The following is a 17,462-nucleotide window of genomic DNA, read 5'->3' as shown; positions in this document are numbered from 1 at the left end:
TAAATCCGCCGTTTTATGGTCCCAGATCCCCTTCTTTACCGTGCTTTCCCCAAACCATAACGCCGTTCTAGCCCAACCATACTTTTACACCTTGTCTAATCAAGCCCCGGGTCTATTTCTATGCTCCATGACCTGGGCAGTCGAGTACCAGTCTACCACCAACGCCTCGCTATCCGGAGCACCGGCGGCCGTCATGAGCAAGATCATAACGCTATACACTGCCGCTCACCTCTTACCCGGCCAACAACGCCCATCTACCCATCAACACTAGCCCTCCACATCGCCATACTCCGCCTAATCCATTAGTCTTCCTCCTCGCGGTGCAGCTCCTCGCGCGGCAAGCGCACGGCGCGGTCCAGCGCAACAGGAAGGCCGCGGTGGCGGCCACGCACCATGACAACGCACAGCAGCAGCTTAGCGGCCGGGTGCCGCGCGCTGCTGAAAGCTGAACGCGCCGTCCACGCCGTCCGCGCCGTCCGCCGCCGCCGCCACCCCCACCACGCTCATGTCCCACGCACCCGTACGCCGATACCACCTCGAAGATGACGTTAAACACGCTGAAGTGGGCCGGGTCGGTGAGGAATTGCGGCGTGTTAATTTTTACGGTGATGAGCATGGACTGGCCACTAGATGTCGTGTGCTAGTTGGCCGCGGATTTGCTGCGTGGTGAAGTTGATGGGGAGTGTCTGGGTCTTGGTTGGGGGGTGGGGCGCTGGCCCTGACGCCGTGTAACGTGAACGCCGCTCCGAGGTCTGCCTGAGGGCGGCGAACACGCTACTGCTACTGTGATGGCGGCGGCGGTTCCGGGTCGAATCGGCGGTAGCTTTCTTGGGGTCTGCCGCGGGGATTTCGTCCTCGGCGGAGGTGCCGAGCGAGCGTTCCTCGTATAAAATTGGAGTGCCGCATGGTGACTGACGACCGGGTACACCGAGATGTACATGCATCGTGACGACATACAGGACCTGCAGCCCGATGTGGAGCGACGAGATGGGCACGGCGTAGGACCCCGCTGAGCACACGGCTAGGCATATGTGTGGTTAGCATGCTTCGCGTACGGAAGAGCATGGGGGTTGGGTTTACCTAAAGCCTGAAACAGCCCGTCAAGCGCACGACGGCTAGGCGGTATGTACTACATCGCCGGGTTGACGAGCTTGAAAAGCGTGAAGCCGACCCAATCGATGGAGCTGAGGAGGATGAGCATGAAGACGAGCCACCAGGTGGGGCGGGCAGCAGCTGAGGTTCGTGTACACACGGTAGGGGCGGCGGATAATGAACCTGAGGGTGTCCTTTAACCCCGTGGCCTCGTCGTCCTTGTTGGACAAGGCGAGCAGCTCCCGAAACGACCAGATGATGAGCCTCAGGAAAACCGGATGATCCAGGCTCCCAGCGCAAGGCAGCCGAGGAGCTGCCAGAAAACTAAGTACAAAGGCACGGTGATAGAGAGCACTCCGAGGGCCTGGTATTCACAGCCGCCCAACACTCGCGCTCCTCGCCGGTTAGGCCGTAAAACCGAGAGTCCCTCCTGCCCGGTTTGTTGGCGAGAAGCTGGTGCATACTGAACTCGTCCTTCTAGTGGTGCCTCGCATCTCCCTCCCGGCCATGGTTTCCGAGTTGGTTGGTTCTTCCGGGGGCCGTGCTGGGCGGCGGTAGAATCCGTGTCGTTAGGGCTGGAAGTGTCAACCAGGGCGATGTGGTCGGGACTGGGTAATCTCTCCCGCGGCGCCTCAGCGTGGGTGGCAGGGGCGGCTACATCGGTACTGGCGTGGGTATCTGGAGCAGCCTTCCTCGTTTCTGAACACGCCCCCCTTGTGAAACCACACCGCCTTGCGGTGAGGTTGTAATCGAGGCCTCCCGAAACGACAGGAACTGTCGAAGCCTCGGCGGACTGCTGGCCCCTCCAACTGGTTTGCCCTACGCGTGCGCCCGGCGCGGACAATGTTCTGGAACCTCTGTTCGAAGGCGTGCTTCCGCGCCACGACGGTCCATATGGGGACGCATATCGAACTGCCAAAAATGTGAAGGAACAGCAACACCTGCTGCCATGTCGTCATCTGGCTCAGGTTGACCGTGTTGGGCCCGGATCCCGTCATGACACTGACCGACCAGGAACAAGCTATCAGTGTAGCTGATGCTCCAGGCTGTCTAAACTCGCTGGGAGACGAGCTTTCAGACACATAATAAAACATGAGATGAGTTAGCCGAGTCTAGACTGCCTGTTGGGGTGTGCCTCCGCCGGGTCCCTATTGTGCATAGCAACAACGAGGACTAGATAGGCGATATCGTCTATGTATATGTGCGGTGTTGACTACATATCCCTAGATGGCTCAGTAAGTCGCATGTGCCCCCACGCTGACAAGCGTTTCCATGATGGTAGAAAACAACACCCGAGCAGGCTGATCTTCCAGACCGGCCCCCTCCCCTCGAGATGCCGACATATTGGCTCTCCCAGACCTGTCCCACATCCTCCTGTCGCACCTGACCAACAACAGCTTCGGCTCTCTTTAATGGTGTTCCCCAGATCGACCTAGACTCATCCGTGTCCACGTGCAACAGCGTAAATCAGCCGTGGTTTTGTCTCTGCCTCTGCCTTCCTTCACGAGGGAGCTGCGTAACTCGAGGATGCTAAACTAGCGATTTGGCACAAGTAAATAGCGGGTTTAACGACGAGCGGGACCGAGAAGCGGGAGACTAAGGAGCAAGGTCTAGTGGGGGCGTGGTCGGCGGATGGATTCCTAACAGCAGTTGCTCAAGACTCTCTATCAACAGTTGCGGCAACACCACGGTCGCCTCTTGCGCAATCCAGTCGAATCACATCAGATTGCCGCACCATGCGACAAATCCGTGGTACCCTTCGCAACCAAAGCTAAAATAGCTTAGAGTTCGTTGTGCTCCTGAACGTCATCGGTATCGGCCACCACCGTCTTCACCGCCTCGGCGGCTTCGCTCACGGCACTCGCAACCTTCTCGGCCACTTTCTCGGTCGCTGAAGACGCCGGGCTGTCGGTAGCGGACTTGGTGGCAATCGATTCGGGCTGGGGGACGCCCTCAATGCCCATCATCTCGGTCTCGAAGACTGGTTGGTGGGGAGAGATTAGTAAAATGAAGGCAAACGGGAAGGGGCCAAAGTGGGCGGGAAAGAAGAGGTCGTACCCAGAGTAGATCCGGCAGGAATGGGGCCAATGTTCCGATCTCCGTAGCCGTAGCTTGGCCCGATAGTCAAGGTCCGTTTCTCGCCGATGCACATGTCGAGCAAGCCCTCATCCCAGCTACGTCCTGTCAGCGCACGCCCCCAAAGTACCAAATCGTTCGGTTGGGAATGTTACCCTTTGATCACCATCCCAGACCCCAATCTGAAGCTGAAGGGTGTCCCACGGTCATAGCCTGGCACGGGCGATACTCGTCAGCCTCAATTCGGGATCGGCAGCCCCAAGTAGGGTGGTACCTAAGGGGGGCGGCGCAGGGCTCGGGCACAGCAGACTTACTCGCATCGAATTTCTTGCCATTGGACTGGAGGGTTCCGCTGTAATGGACATTGATGGTGTCGCCCTTCTGGGTCTTCCGCTCGCACTCGACCGGGAGCGTAACGTCGATCTTCAAGTCGTCCGAAGCCAGGGCGCCAACGGCAGCCGAGGCGAGCAGGGACAGGGACAAAAGGAGGTGTTGCATCTTGAAGAAAACTGAGGCGAACGGCAAGGCGAGTTGGACAGATTGGGGCGGGTTCGGTGGCGGAAGCTTGGTAAAATTGGTTTTGTTGAAGAGCAGCAATCGACACAGTATGTAGTTTGGAGAGATGGGCAGCGGCAGGCCAGATCATCCAGAAGCCAGGGTCAAGACCAGGAGCAATGGAACCTCACGCCCAGCCATGGTGGAGTCGGTCCGCTCAATCGCTGATGAAATGCATGGGCCACACAGCGTTTCCAGCCGCGCTAGTGTCGTTTGCTTCTGTCCGCTGCCAGTGTTTCACAACCGCATGCCCAAAGCAGGTACACATGGAACTGCCCGCCAAGCCTGCCTGTGGTGGATGCTGCTCACATGCGCAGAGCAACCTTACCTGGAAACCTGGAACGCAACAGATATCGCTGCCCGAGGAAGGGAAGAAAAAAAACCGAATTGGGCAGCATTACAGAATCGTCGTGTGACTTTCAGAGGCAAATTCCCTAGGTAGTTTAGTCGGTAACTACCTTTTTGGCCTGGAGAAAGCGGATATACGCCCAGGTACCTACCTGTCTGTACGAACACCTTGTGCCCGCCAAGCTTTAGGCACATTACTCGCCCAAGAAGTGAACGGGTGGGACCTGACGGGGATTGGCTTCGCATGCCCGGCATTGGCAAGTCACCAAGTCGGGCCAAGGTGAAGAAGGTCAGTCGCAACAAAAACAACGACAGTTGTGATTTTATCCGTCACATCGGTTTCGGTGGTTGTCAGGTCGTCCTGAGGCGACGGGGCCATTGCAGCCTAGATATCAGGGATCATTCGATGAGTCAACGTTCCCAGCCACACAAAAAGAAAGGTTTAGGTTCAAACAACACAGTCTGGGTTCTTGACTTTAAGGCAACAGCAGGCAGAATGCTCATCTTTCGCCAACCCAGATTGCGCGGCCAAATCAAACGTCCCAATCGAGGTTGTCTGTCACCAAGCACTTCGGCGGGTTCCGATGAGCCCTGCTCTCTGCCCCCCCGTCCTCACCGAATTGGTCTTTCGCGCCTCGCCAGACCAAGAGGCTGTGCCGACAAGTCACCTGTTACGACGAAAGATGCCTTCTTTTTTTTTGCCACAAGTTATACCATCCGCGCCGGGTTTTGATGCCCCCAGCCCAATGTACTACTCGCTACCCGAAGAAGGGGAACGGGGCGCAGACAAGTTGTCGTTGGGGGTTTGGTGTTGATTGGAGTTCTCAACGTTCAACGACCTGGAACCTCCCCGGCCCCTTCAACCTACGTCTTGCACGGCCCCACGGAAAATGGTGCCCCTTGGAAGTTCGAGACTGCTCACCTAGGATATTGAGTCATTCTATCTCTCCACTTTGACGTTCCCGAGCCAGATTGGCGACGAAAGGTACAAGGCACCAGCAGCCTTGGTGTGTGCCTAAGGAACCACCGAGCATCGCCCCTGCTCGCCCCAACAATCTCTTGATGATGCGCGCCCCAAGTTCATCAAGCATTGTACACACACTAGCATAGTCTCAAAGTAGTATTTATATCATGATCTCTTCTCTCTGTGTTCTCGCAATGTTGTCCTCTTTCCGCATCCGCCATCACAACATCGTCTCCGCAGTAAACCAACCACCACCTGCACCATCGTCCATCACTTGACACAAGTCACTTCTTTACCCAAACGGGAAATGCCTTCGTCGTTTACCTCCAGTGGCGTTTCTAGCCGCTCCTCAACCCGCTTGGCCCCCAAGATAACCACATCTTCGTCGTACGGCTCGAGGACTTCCACAATGGACTATCCGGCCAGCCCCCGGACCGTCACCGAGACCAAATACCGCTCCGGCGCCGCAGGTGAGCACCTCCGCTCCCCGAATACCGCCCTCTTTTTGCTATGCAACTAACAAGTCCACAGACAACTTCTACAAATCCGTCAAGACTGTCCCGAGCTCCCGCGGCGGCGCCGGCACTGTGCTTATCCAGCACAACCCCCCCAGCACCCAGAAGTAGACCCCGGGTCTGGCTGGGCTGTCTCGCCTGCAACATGAGCGGCGCGCTGTACTTCATTCGGCATTTTCCTATCTCTGGAGTTGGTTTGGCTGTCTGTTAAGCATTTACGGGTACACGGGATCACCAGCGGGCTTGTTCCATGGAGCAGGCACGCCCCCAGCAATGGGTAAAAGTGGTCGGCGGTTGGGATATTTGTGTTTTGGGGTTAGTTTGGGGTTCAACGGCAGTATTCGGATACATTTTCTTAGTTGTAGTATGCGCGTGGCCTAACACATGCCCCCATCAAAAGGCGTCAATAACAATACTGGTTGACAACAACAGTGAGATAACCTCGTGGCATGTCGTGAAGTCCGTCCCACCGCGTCGGATATTCAAGATTGGTAGATCGAACCCCACTGTTACAATCGCGGTGGTTCATGCATTCCATGCATGTCTGGTGCAGTGCAATGTCGGAGGATATCCCCGCCCTGGTTGATTGGAGGACGGGAGTGTACTTCGTCTGGAGGAGGGGAGGTGAGGGGTTGTCAACAGGAGACGACCAATTCGCAAGAGGGGTAAGCAAGAACGACCCCGCCTGAATACCGACAGTTGGTGGCTCGAAGCCACCATCATCCAGAAACCCGAGCACGTCGAGTTCTCGCCTTCGCTCGTACACCAGTCGTTTCTCGTTCCATGTCGATTACCGCCAATAAAATGGGAGCCATCACCATTCGTGAAGGAGGCGGGTCAAGGGGAGTCGGGCTTTATCCTTATCATCCCAGTCCAGGTCGACGTCGTGCCGCTTCGAGCCCCCGGTCGTGCGCACCACCTAGGCATCATGCGGCACTCATGCTCTTCGCTAACCGACTCGAGCAACATGACTACAGTTGTAAATCCATCGCTCCTAGCTTCCGACCAATCCCTGACGGCCCACAACCCCGACCCGGGGGCTTGATGCAAGAATCCGTGTTTCTTCTGAAGCATTCTCCAGCGATCGAGCGCAACGCCTCGCCGACAATACCGTTACCAGCCCCAAGTCTGAATATCATCGCTGCCGCCGAGTACACTCGCCATAGGATGGTTTCGGTGCTGCCAACCTGGCTCAGCAACTCCAAGGCGGTGTTGGAATACATATAGGTCGTGTTTAGAAACAGTCTCGCCCACCAAGGGGAGTCATGCGGGTACGGGTCGACCCTGACAGCGGCAAAGAGCAGCCGAACGAGAGAGTCAAGGCCGCCCCGAGCCGTGTGTGAAAGAGCTTTCTGTTGCATGGCATGGGTGCGTGCGGCGTCGACATTTGTCCATGCGAGGAGGAGCTTGACGATATCTTCGTACCCTGCCCCCGGCGGCGTATGACAGTTGTCCTTCAGGTCGGCGATGATACCCTCAGCCTCCAACAGCAACCTGACCACGGCAGTGTGTGGCCTTCCACCGCAGCTGTCAGTAGCGGTGCCATTTTCCACGGATCCCTCAGGTTCACGCGAACTTTCTTGGTGTCAAAACGAAAAGAAGATTGGCGAGTACGGCGCCCGAAGGCAGCACTGCTACCACCCGTTGGTTGCCCTGCGTGATCGTGTGTATTGATAGAGATCCCCCCTCACCACCCTTTGGAAATCGTTCGGGCCCGTCTCAAATTAGCCTCATCATAGTGTTTGCGTGTCTAGCGAAAGCTCCGTGTGATAGTGCCGCGTGCCCATGTGCATCTATGGAGCCGACTGCGCAGTCCACACCACTGATTAGCACTAGTTTGACAACCCCTTGGTGCCCTCCACCACCGCAGGATAAAGCCGCCGCCCCTGACAGTCTCACACGGAGACGTCGACTTCTTCAGTTTGAAGCCATATCTCAACCATCCTCCCATGCCCCCCAACCGTGGCATAGCTCCTACACTGCTATCGTCTTGGAACCTTTCCCAGGACATTGTTCACTTGTCTGCCAGCGGCGAAGAGAATCAAGATCGTCTTTCTGGCGCCGGGTATGCCGGGACAGAACAGGGTCTGCCTGCTACCGTCTCTCTGTGTCTGAAACCTGGAGGCTCGAGGAGCGACCGGCAAGTACCGGCACCTCGTGGACAAAAAAGCCGAACTCCATGCTCATATATCGACCATGGAAACTTCGAGTCCTCGACTGTGAGAACAAAACGAAAGCCACCATAAAGCCGAAAGAAACCGCATTTACTCCATTACTGTTCTTTTTCCCTCTTTCGTTTCTTGCTTTCCTTTCGAGTTCGGCTTTCTTTTGGCCAGAGGCTGCCCGGCTATTGCCGCTGAAGATAGGCGTGATGCTGAGGGCGATGGTAAAATGAAGTTACCCAATCTAGGAGTTCGCGGTTGGTTTCATTGTCGGCTTGGGCCTGGGCGGCCGTTTTGACCACAGCGCCGTCATCGCCGACTGAAGTGAGCAAATGGAACAATAATTGTTAGCATTCATCTCTCTCCATCTTTTAGTTACTGCCTCAACGGAAAGCCACTGACCAGCTAAAAACCGGTCGATAAACCCATCCTGAGCCTCGACCCCGAGAGGCGAAACGCGCAGGAGGAGGTCCTTCGCATATACAGCCGCAGCCAAAGCGGCGTAGGGCTGCCATACTTTGTTCTTGTGAGAGTCAGAATAGTCACATATGCCACGGATGACGAGGCAGTCAAATATGTTCATCAGGCCAGCGGCTTCCATCTCAAAGCAGAGAACCCCCTTTTCTTTCGAGAATCGGTCGCGGACAAGGGCATCCTTCATCAGCTGGTTGGACGATGCGATGAGACCGTAGTGGATCGCCGGGCTGCTCTCGTCCTGGGCCCGCAGGCGTCGGTCGACAAGATTTGACTTGTCGGCGGCGCAGTGCTCGGCGCAGTTCACGTCGTCCTTCGTTGGGTGGACGACGTGGCTCTTGAAGAGCAGGTCTTGGCCTGGCCGCCGAAAGAGCCTTTCCAGCTGTGGTTTTCCCTTGATTATCCCGGTTATGTCATCGTCGACACTGTGACCGTTGACCAGATGCTCGGCCTCCATATCCGCCACGGCCGCTTCCAGGATTTGGGGAGGTGGGTTTAGATACCCAGTCGTAAGAAATTCTTGGCCCTGGATAGTCGTCCCATAATCGAACTGAAACACACCGGTGCCGTTGCCATCCTGGCGGCTCACAACGATGTCCCCCAGACGAATGTCGTTCTCGCGACTCGGAGCACCGCCGCCAATGCCAACCATCAGACCAAATCTGATACTCGGGAACGTGTTCAACATGTTCGTCGCAGCAGCAGTCGCAGTGGATATTCCGTATTCGCCTTTGGGTAGGATACAGATGACAACGTTGTGGTCCCCAATCTCCCCCAAAAGGTATGTATTGCTGTCTCTCCGGTGGGGGTTGTAGTCAAGCCGGTCGTGTACCTTGTCGAGCACGACATGGGCAGCAGCCCGCTCGATAGGCAAGGCGCTCACCCAGCCGACGGTGTAGTCGTTTCGTTCCGGCATGATGAGATATGAGGGAGGTGCGGCGGTGGCGGCGGTTAGATTGATAGAGAGCTTTCTGTGAGAAAAGGAGTCGAAGTCACGGCGGAAAAGGTTCGAAGGGTAAGCTGGCAAGAACCACCATACCTACTCGATGATGAGCCTTGTTTATGTAGGTCTCCTGTGTGAACCATAAGCGCCAGCGTCGTGCGGCTAAGAGTGAGTGTTCTTTTCGTATCCCAGTCCGACGCTCACCTTAGCGCCCAAGAGTCCAACGGGGGGCTGCAATTTGGAGTCTTTGCGCTCGCATTGCATTAGTTAGCGCTTGTCTCAGCCGCTCGCTAACCCCTGCTCGCGCGAGGCGTGGGAGATGGGTGAGAAAATCCACAGATAGCTGCTAATGGTAATCTGTCTATGAAGATATTGCGTCCCCATGCACGAGTCGCTGACTGGTTTGTAGCGACAGCCAATCAGCCACATGCCTTTTGGGGTTGTGTACATACAAGGCCCTTTTTGTGGTCTGCATTGAGCATCATGAGGCTTGAAGGGAAACGTCTTATCGTGTTATAGATGGAGGATGTCCTGGTAACCAACGCATTTAGAAGCGTGCGATCTCGGTAGCTGAGCAGGTACTGGTACGATATCAGGGAACCTAAACCCAAAAGTCCCATGTGTACTTCATTCGGGAAACCTTCCGAAAAACAACATCCCCTGTGCGACGGTATGCTTCTTAAGCGCCGCCTTCCCGCTTGGCGTATTCCTCCTCGATTGCCTCGGCATATTTATCATCCGGCGAGCGTGGGTCGTCATGAAGAACGCCGTCTTTCAGCAGCGCCTCCGGGGAGGGCCGATGAGCAATCTTCTCGTTCAGCGAGTCGGCCCGCATGTGCCTCTCAAGCTGCGCGTACCACAACCGGGTCAGTGGAATCTGGCCTACAGCGCTGACAAGAAGGGGTGGCGAGTTCGAGCCTGTTACTCACATCTTTCTGGTGCGCCTGGAGGCCTGGGGCGGCTGTTGACGCAGGGAGGATGTTCTCTGTGTGGCGCGGAGGGTCGCAGGGTCAGCCTCGCGCACCCAATGTCGATAACAGCACCCAATGTCGATAACTAGACGATGGCAATGACGACATGCTACATACTCTTAACAAGCTCCTGACGATCCGGTCGGTGGCTCAAGTGGAACTCGAGTGAGTTCTTCCGCGCCGGGTTGGGTCGGCTGGGTGAGATAGGGGTCTCGTCGACGGGCTTAATGGTTTCGTCCGCCATGATGCAATTAATGCTTCAAGTCTCTGGTATGGATTGTCGGCTGGGCAATAGCGGGGTATTGGGGGATGGTGAAATGCGAGCGAAGTCGTGAAGCCGGGCGGAAAGAGAGGAGGCGAGCGGGGCGGGTATCAAGGCTTCTTTGTATTTGGGCAGGAAGTAAGGTACTTGTCGACCGGGCAGCACCTCCTCCTTGTTCGACATGATGCATCTGCAAGCTCCCTAGTGTAAAGGGCGGTAACAGGCGATAGGTTGGATCACCCCACCCTTCGACGCACACGGCAACCATGGCCCGGCAACAGTGACGCAGCTTGGGCTGAGATGATGGCTGGGACCCTTGCAACTTGCCCCGCATTCCACTTACACCCAGAAGGAACCCTCCACACCTCGTTGCCAGCCGAGCCGTGATGATACGTCAGGCTCGCCAGGTTGACGGATGCGGCACGGAACGGCTTTTTACTTGCAGGTCGCTGGCCCGCCCTGTGGAAACATGTCTTGCGCGCGCCTGTCGTTTTCTTCATTCTTCAGAAACCACCGGTAGCGCATTAATTTCGACGGCCAGCCTGGCAGAACGGCCGGCCGAGACCATATATATACTTGTGCTCTAGTTACTGTGTAGGTCTACTTTGTTCGTGGATGCCAGGATATTGCATGTCCAGAGTGACCGCATCCAAATAAATACCTACTAGCTGTGGTGGTTCTGGCTCTGGATTGTGTTGGGTGGGGCCGCCTCTGCCGCAACCAAGCGCAGAGCTGGAACCAACCTGGTCCTCTTCCACCTTCTGTTGTGCCTGCATTCCCAAACATGCTCACTGACGTTGAGCTTTTTCTCCCATGATTAAAACTCGCAACACCACAGAAATGATCTAGTCCAGCCGGCTACGCTCAAAGTGAACGAATTGTGCCCTGTCCCACGCTCAATGCCTCCAGGCCGGTCCTCATATCCACCATGGGGCAAGCGCTATCGAATGAGGATTCCGCTCCTCGCTCCCACGACGAGCTAACAAAGGAACTGGTGAGCGCTCCATTTGCAATCCGCGCTACTTGTTCTCGCGACCGCCAACTAGGGTCTCACCGTTATGTCATCTCTGTCTAGGCCAACAAGTTTGCGGAAAAGTGTTTTACCCCTCTTGAGCTGTATTCTCTCAAGGATGTCTTCAACAGCCTCGCCGACCGTGAACACGAGGTCCGCTACCTAAAAGAGGGCACCATCGCACGATATCTCGAGGTTCCCGATGCCCTCGACGTGATCCCTGTGCTTTTTCAGATGGTGTCCTACCTCGGCGCGTTCCCCTTCCTCCAGGAAGCCCCTGCTGTCCTGGGCCTGGAACAGATGGTTATGGTCGTCACGATTCTAACAGAGAGATATCGGAGGGTCCTAACCAACGGTGCTGCAAACCGGAGGAAACTGCTATTCAGAAGCCTGGCAGTCTATGACCGCAAGCTCTCCGAGTCGCAACCGGATGAACGCGCCAAGTCAAGCGTGGAGACTGATCGGTCCGGAACTAGTCGGCATGGGAACGGAGCTCCTATTGCGGCATCGCCCTCGGGTTTTGCCATTGATGAGCCTGGGGATGATGAGGACCCGGGGCTCGACGACGATGATGAGTTGGTCCTTGCGGCGTTCGACTCGTTGGACTACATCAGCGCGTTAAAGCAAGGGGGGCTTCCTGTCACCCACGGCGCCATGATACCGGCGGATAACTTTCGAAAACTTATCATGCTTCTCCTCTTAGTAGCACCTCTAGGCCCACAGGAGAGTCTATCGTCGTACTCGACTCGGCTATCCGGTGACGAACTGGAAAACCTACGAAAAACAGCAGGCTGCGTGTTTGCGGCCTTTGGCAACAGTGAGCAGGTGCCCGGCATCAAGTTTCTACGTTTCAACACAATCGTTCCAGCATCTATGCCGTTTATATTCGACGGTCTCAATGCCCTATTCGAGCACTTCTTGTTTTCCAAGAACCTGGACTTCCACCGTCGTGTCGGCGGCCAGGACCAGCCCGCCAACCCACCACAGGAGCCGGTCCAACCATTACTGGAAAACACCGGGTCAATCATGAACCTGAACGTTCTATCTCAGATCTCCTTTTTTATCCCAGGCTCGTCGCTATTTCGCAGGCTCCGTCTCTTGTACTCTGGCGATGAAGACGGTTTTAGCATGGGGAGTTTCGAATCGAAGGTCTTTAACTGGAGAGCGCCAACCATCCTGCTCGTGAGCGGGACCCGCCTTCCGGACGAGGCGCTCCATGAACACTCGGGGCCTGCTTCAGCGTTCCTTTCGACCCTGCCCTCACAACGTTTTCCGCCCGGAAACAAGTCTGGAGGTAAACACCAGAGGTTGACGTTTGGAGTGTACTTGGACCAGACCTGGAAACATACACATCGAGAGTGCTTCGGCAGCGAAGATAGCATTATGTTTCAACTTGAGCCGGTCCATGACGTATTCCGCGCGTCCACGATGAACAAGGACTACGCATCATTCACAAAACCATCAGGCTCCGCGCCATTGGGCGGGATATCATTCGGCTGTCCGCCGCCACAACCCACCCAGGCATACCGTCGTTCCAACATTATGTCACTGGGACCAGTCTCGCTCGCGCTTGAGGATAGCTTTGAGTTCGGATGTTTCACACACAACTACACATCGCAAGGTGGGGCGTTCCAGACGAGTGTGGCGAGGAAGTTCGATTTCCAAGAGCGCTTCGAGATCTCGAGCATTGAAGTATGGGGCTGCGGCGGAGACGAAGAGGCCAAGCACCAGGCCGAGCGTTGGGCGTGGGAGGCCAGGGAAGCGGAGGCGAGGAGGAAGATTAATCTCGGCACCGGTGACATCGAGGCTGATCGGGCCTTATTGGAGATGGCTGGGCTGGTCGGGGCAAATAGGAGCGGGGGCAGCATGGCCTAAATGGAGCAATCATGCGCGGTGGCAAGTACGTCGGGGTCCGAGAGCGTCCAAGGGATCGGTTCGTTGTAGTATTATATTTGATGTGCACTTTCCAGGCGGAAACAACTGATATACTACCTTCGTTACCCTTCTCGAAAGGGCGGAAAAGCGAACTAAGAAGCTGTGATTCCGTAGACCCGAACGCCGAATTTGTTTGATATATTACACATTTTATGCACACTGCGGCGTACACTTACACGCCGAAGGGTCGTGATGTCTCGGCCTGTATCCGATCAGCTCGAGCTCGAGGAGTTGGGCTTCTGGTCTTTTGTGTCCTTGGCTGGAGCTTCCGGCGTCTTGCTTGAACCACCGAACCAACCCCCGAGGAACCCAGAACTACCAGACTTCTTCTCGCTATCGGCTGGTTGGCCAGGGGCTTCGGTCTTCTCTGTGCCCGCTTTCTCGCCCTTGCCAGCCTTCTCCTTGAAAGCGGCTCTCGCTTGTGCCGCGATCCCCTCGGACCCAGTTTCGGTGCGCGCCGTGCGTTCTGAGGCCCGCTTCCGTTTCTTGTCCATCATCTCCTGGAGCGCCTTCTCTTCCTCATCGCGTGCCTCCAGCTCTTTGATCCATTTTTGACGCTTCTCCTCGGCCGCCTGCTGCTGCTCCAGTTTCAAGAGCTCCTTCCGCTTGCTGCGGTCCTCGGCGTAGTACATGCCGCCGCCGACCATGGCCAGCACCGTGAAACCCTGCGCCGCGACACGGGCTCGGAACATGCGCTGAACTTTGTGGTGGTCACCGCGGCGCATCGCTCGCCAGGCATTCGTGAACGCGGCGATGGTGAGTATGCAACCGATCGGAACCAATGGCTCCTCCTTGAGCTTCCGGAACACCTTCTGAGACGAAGATTCGTTGTAGAAATCCCTGCGCGAGCCCCATGTGAGCCCTTGTATACTCGCGGCCGAACAGGAAGGAGAGCGTGCTAGCTGGCTTACTCATTGCCGTCAAAGGAAGACGGCAGCGGCCGCCCGGATATCGGTCGGTCGGACATGTTGGAACTTCGCCGGGTCTCGGTATCCTATCGGATGGTAGTGTGTGGGATGGGATGGTCGTGGAATTCGCGACCTTGATCAATTCAGCAAGCCCGGATTTCCACGGCTCCCGGCTCACCTGCGATTGTGGGGGCGAAGGGAACGCACAGGCCACTTCCCAAACCACTGCCCGCTCTCAGAAACCCACGAAGAACCTAGAAAGTGCACCATCAGACGACAATTGTTGAGAAATGAATGCATGGAGTAGCCCACCTCCATATATTCCTAAACCAGCACAAATCCAAACTATATTGTACCGAGATAGACCTGTCCCAGGCGCGCCAATGCCGTATACATCCATCCAGCGATTAAGAGCACCATCATGTGCCCCGCCAACATTCCCCGCGACCCAAGGGAGAAAAGGCAGGCCAAGGCGAATAGCCAAGGAAATGATGCACAGTCCCCACTAAAATTATCTCCCAACTTGAAAGATTGCCGAAAACGGAGCTTGTACTCTCTCCTAAAACACCAACAATTAAAACCTTGAAAGACAAGAGAGTTGAGGGTGCGATCGGATCATGGCTTCTTCAGATACCGCTGTCCCCGTCACAAACGGGGTGGTGGAAGAGATCGCAGCCGACAATGGCACCGGTAGCACTACCCAGACGACGCAAACCCCAACACAAACACCTTCTCACAGCGATGGGCCCCTGGCCAGGACACCCTCCCTGAGCAGTTTCTCGCTCACCGAATATAGCGCAAAGCCAATGCCTTCATCCGAGAGCAGAAATTCGCACATAAAGAACATTGTCCCCGACGAGTTTCTTTTGCCCAATGGCAACCCCGATGTGAGTCACTCAGACCCTCCTCCGCCGCCCACACCACCGCGAGGCCTGCCAGCCACGCATCGCCATTGCCCAGTCCACCGAACCACCAAGGCCGTCATGGCTATACCAGGGTGCTCTCCATTCGACGTGTGACTGAAACGGGTTCCAGTACTTGCGCCTCATCATCACCTCATACCCCCGGGTCAGGGAGGTATGCAACGAAATCCCGCTGGTCCACGCGGTCAACCTTAGCAACCGCCTAGAATGTAAGGTGCTGCTGAAGCGTGAGGATGAGCAGCCCGTGTTCAGCTTCAAGCTGCGGGGCGCTTACAACAAGATGGCCCATCTGGACCGCGCCGAGTCGTGGAAGGGGGTGGTGTGCTGCAGCGCCGGCAACCATGCCCAGGGGGTGGCGTACTCTGCCAGGAAGCTGAAGATACCCGCTACCATCGTGATGCCCAAGGGCACGCCCAGCATCAAGCATCTCAACGTTTCGAGAATGGGGGGTCATGTTGTGCTCCACGGGGGTGACTTCGACGAGGCCAAGGAGGAGTGCGCCCGGCGGGAAAAGCAGGGCGGCCTGATCAACATCCCGCCCTTTGACGACCCGTACGTCATCGCCGGCCAAGGTACCATCGGCATGGAGATCCTCTCCCAGACGAACCTCCAGAAGCTCCGCGCTATCTTTTGCTGTGTGGGCGGCGGCGGCCTCATTGCCGGTGTCGGTGTCTATGTGAAGCGCATTGCGCCGCACGTCAAGATCATCGGCGTGGAGACCTACGATGCGGACGCCATGACCCAGTCTCTCGCGAAGGGTGAGCGCGTCCTTCTGAAGGACGTCGGTCTATTTGCAGATGGAGCGGCGGTCAAGACCGTGGGCGAGGAGACCTTCCGCATTTGCCAGGAAGTGGTAGACGAGATGGTTCGAGTGACGACGGATGAGGCGTGCGCGGCAATTAAGGACATGTTTGAGGACACTCGGTCTGTTGTCGAGCCCGCCGGCGCGTTGGCCATTGCGGGACTGAAGAAGTGGGTAACAGCCAACCCGTCTGGCGATCCGTCAAGGTCCGTTGTCGCCATCACGTCCGGCGCAAACATGAACTTCGATCGTCTGGGTTTTGTCGCTGCCCGTGCCACTTACGGCGAGGGGAGGGAGGCGCTCCTGGCAGCTAAGATCCCAGAGAGCCCCGGCGCGTTCGCCGAGCTTATCAACGCCGTCATGCCCCATTCCGTGACTGAGTTTAGCTACCGGTACGCCAACGAAAACGAGGCCAACGTGCTGGTTGGTATCTCGCTCACCGCGCCGGGGAGCCAGCGCGCCCAGGAACTGCAGAGCATCATCAACCGCATCAAGCAGTCGGGAACCATGGACGTGACGGACTTGTCCGGGGACGAGCTCGCGAAGAGCCATCTCCGGTACATGGTGGGCGGCCAGTCCAGCGTTCCGAACGAACGGCTCTACATGTTCCGCTTCCCCGAGCGGCCCGGCGCCCTTGAGAGATTCCTGCAGACCCTGCGACCAAAATACAACATCAGCCTGTTCCAGTACCGGAACTACGGTGGGGACATTGGCCAGGTGCTGACAGGCATCTTGTGTCCAGACGACGAGGTATGCGAATTGCAGCAGTTCTTGAAGGAGATTGGGTACCCGTGGGAGGACTGCACGGACTCTGCAGTATTTAAAACCTTCTTACGGGCGTAGTTCGAGGGGAAGTAAAATAGAATAGAGTATCAAGAAGATCTATGAGTCCTCTCTCCGCAGTGTAGGAATTAGTGTATTGTCATTGTGCTTAGATCTCGTCTAGGGGGAAAACAGATATTAACGAAGTAGAGCTAGCGCTCTAATTGCACAGATCGTTGAAGAATATGTTAGCAGAGGGGGTAGGTAGAGTGTCAGCTGTATATTTAGTAAAATATTATAGGTATAGATAGGGGTTCCTAACTAGGAACTGAACTCTCTGAGAAACTGCTGAAGAGGATAGTTATATATATATAGGAGCTATATAACTAAGGCGATTCACTAGTAAAGCCAGACTTAATTCCTAGCTAGAACCTCTTGTCTAGACTTATATATTAGGTCTAGAGAATAACTAGAACTAATCTTTAGAGAACTTATAACGAACCTATCTCTAGACCCGTCCTATTAGGGTTCAGTATCGGTTGAAGGTATTCTCTTAAGGGTATTTAGGTTCGGTATAGCTAAAGGGTATATAATAAAGACTTATCTTAATAGTAGGCTCTCGAACTTATAGCAAACTATAGTTATAATTGCTAACTGGAGAACTCCCAGAGCTCTCTAGAACGAGTAACTATATACTATCTATATCCTTAGGTACCTCTATACCTAGATCGAAGAATATTCTTATAATCCTATAACCT

At 55.7% G+C, this 17,462-nt stretch overlaps 10 protein-coding genes across 10 annotated transcripts; 4 read left to right on the top strand and 6 right to left on the bottom strand.

The window, feature by feature from the left end:
* Positions 1-531: 531 nt before the first annotated feature.
* On the bottom strand, positions 532-1,157 carry B0H64DRAFT_241422 (uncharacterized protein). Its single transcript, XM_062799843.1, has one exon. The coding sequence runs from the start codon at positions 942-944 to the stop codon at positions 627-629; it is 318 nt and encodes a 105-aa protein (XP_062655337.1). The 5' UTR covers positions 945-1,157; the 3' UTR covers positions 532-626.
* Positions 1,158-1,711: 554 nt separating this feature from the next.
* On the bottom strand, positions 1,712-2,111 carry B0H64DRAFT_408199 (uncharacterized protein). The gene has a single exon (XM_062804614.1). The coding sequence runs from the start codon at positions 2,088-2,090 to the stop codon at positions 1,725-1,727; it is 366 nt and encodes a 121-aa protein (XP_062655336.1). The 5' UTR covers positions 2,091-2,111; the 3' UTR covers positions 1,712-1,724.
* Positions 2,112-2,700: 589 nt separating this feature from the next.
* B0H64DRAFT_241139 (uncharacterized protein) lies at positions 2,701-3,976 on the bottom strand. The gene is made up of 4 exons (XM_062799840.1): positions 3,483-3,976; positions 3,324-3,381; positions 3,151-3,266; positions 2,701-3,073 (listed from the first exon to the last, which is right to left on the bottom strand). Exons 1-4 carry the CDS (start codon positions 3,664-3,666, stop codon positions 2,874-2,876), a joined length of 558 nt encoding a protein of 185 aa, XP_062655335.1. The 5' UTR covers positions 3,667-3,976; the 3' UTR covers positions 2,701-2,873.
* A 1,468-nt stretch (positions 3,977-5,444) lies between these two features.
* B0H64DRAFT_445847 (uncharacterized protein) lies at positions 5,445-5,661 on the top strand (the record flags this gene model as incomplete). The annotated part of the gene is made up of 2 exons (XM_062806876.1): positions 5,445-5,505; positions 5,567-5,661. The coding sequence occupies 2 exons, from the start codon at positions 5,445-5,447 to the stop codon at positions 5,659-5,661; spliced, it is 156 nt and encodes a 51-aa protein (XP_062655334.1).
* A 1,467-nt stretch (positions 5,662-7,128) lies between these two features.
* B0H64DRAFT_241294 (uncharacterized protein) lies at positions 7,129-8,115 on the top strand. Its single transcript, XM_062799841.1, has one exon. The coding sequence runs from the start codon at positions 7,346-7,348 to the stop codon at positions 7,943-7,945; it is 600 nt and encodes a 199-aa protein (XP_062655333.1). The 5' UTR covers positions 7,129-7,345; the 3' UTR covers positions 7,946-8,115.
* On the bottom strand, positions 7,957-9,102 carry B0H64DRAFT_329825 (nucleoside phosphorylase domain-containing protein; the record flags this gene model as incomplete). Its single annotated transcript, XM_062800896.1, has 1 exon — positions 7,957-9,102. The coding sequence occupies one exon, from the start codon at positions 9,100-9,102 to the stop codon at positions 7,957-7,959; it is 1,146 nt and encodes a 381-aa protein (XP_062655332.1).
* Positions 9,103-9,468: 366 nt separating this feature from the next.
* B0H64DRAFT_408192 (uncharacterized protein) lies at positions 9,469-10,669 on the bottom strand. Its single transcript, XM_062804613.1, has 3 exons — positions 10,218-10,669; positions 10,059-10,114; positions 9,469-9,976 (listed from the first exon to the last, which is right to left on the bottom strand). The coding sequence occupies exons 1-3, from the start codon at positions 10,342-10,344 to the stop codon at positions 9,809-9,811; spliced, it is 351 nt and encodes a 116-aa protein (XP_062655331.1). The 5' UTR covers positions 10,345-10,669; the 3' UTR covers positions 9,469-9,808.
* A 245-nt stretch (positions 10,670-10,914) lies between these two features.
* B0H64DRAFT_408188 (TLD-domain-containing protein) lies at positions 10,915-13,303 on the top strand. The gene is made up of 2 exons (XM_062804612.1): positions 10,915-11,356; positions 11,438-13,303. The coding sequence occupies exons 1-2, from the start codon at positions 11,291-11,293 to the stop codon at positions 13,247-13,249; spliced, it is 1,878 nt and encodes a 625-aa protein (XP_062655330.1). The 5' UTR covers positions 10,915-11,290; the 3' UTR covers positions 13,250-13,303.
* Positions 13,304-13,375: 72 nt separating this feature from the next.
* Positions 13,376-14,276, bottom strand: B0H64DRAFT_468562 (altered inheritance of mitochondria protein 31, mitochondrial; the record flags this gene model as incomplete). Its single annotated transcript, XM_062807760.1, has 2 exons — positions 13,376-14,179; positions 14,221-14,276. 2 exons carry the CDS (start codon positions 14,274-14,276, stop codon positions 13,522-13,524), a joined length of 714 nt encoding a protein of 237 aa, XP_062655329.1. The 3' UTR covers positions 13,376-13,521.
* A 558-nt stretch (positions 14,277-14,834) lies between these two features.
* On the top strand, positions 14,835-16,785 carry B0H64DRAFT_330067 (threonine ammonia-lyase precursor; the record flags this gene model as incomplete). Its single annotated transcript, XM_062800912.1, has 2 exons — positions 14,835-15,104; positions 15,253-16,785. The coding sequence occupies 2 exons, from the start codon at positions 14,835-14,837 to the stop codon at positions 16,783-16,785; spliced, it is 1,803 nt and encodes a 600-aa protein (XP_062655328.1).
* Between the last annotated feature and the right edge of the window lie 677 nt (positions 16,786-17,462).

Source organism: Chaetomium fimeti (genome assembly GCF_033439085.1).
Source record: "Chaetomium fimeti strain CBS 168.71 chromosome Unknown B0H64scaffold_8, whole genome shotgun sequence".
NCBI lineage: Eukaryota > Fungi > Ascomycota > Sordariomycetes > Sordariales > Chaetomiaceae > Chaetomium > Chaetomium fimeti.
This window is presented reverse-complemented; position numbering and strand designations above follow the sequence as displayed.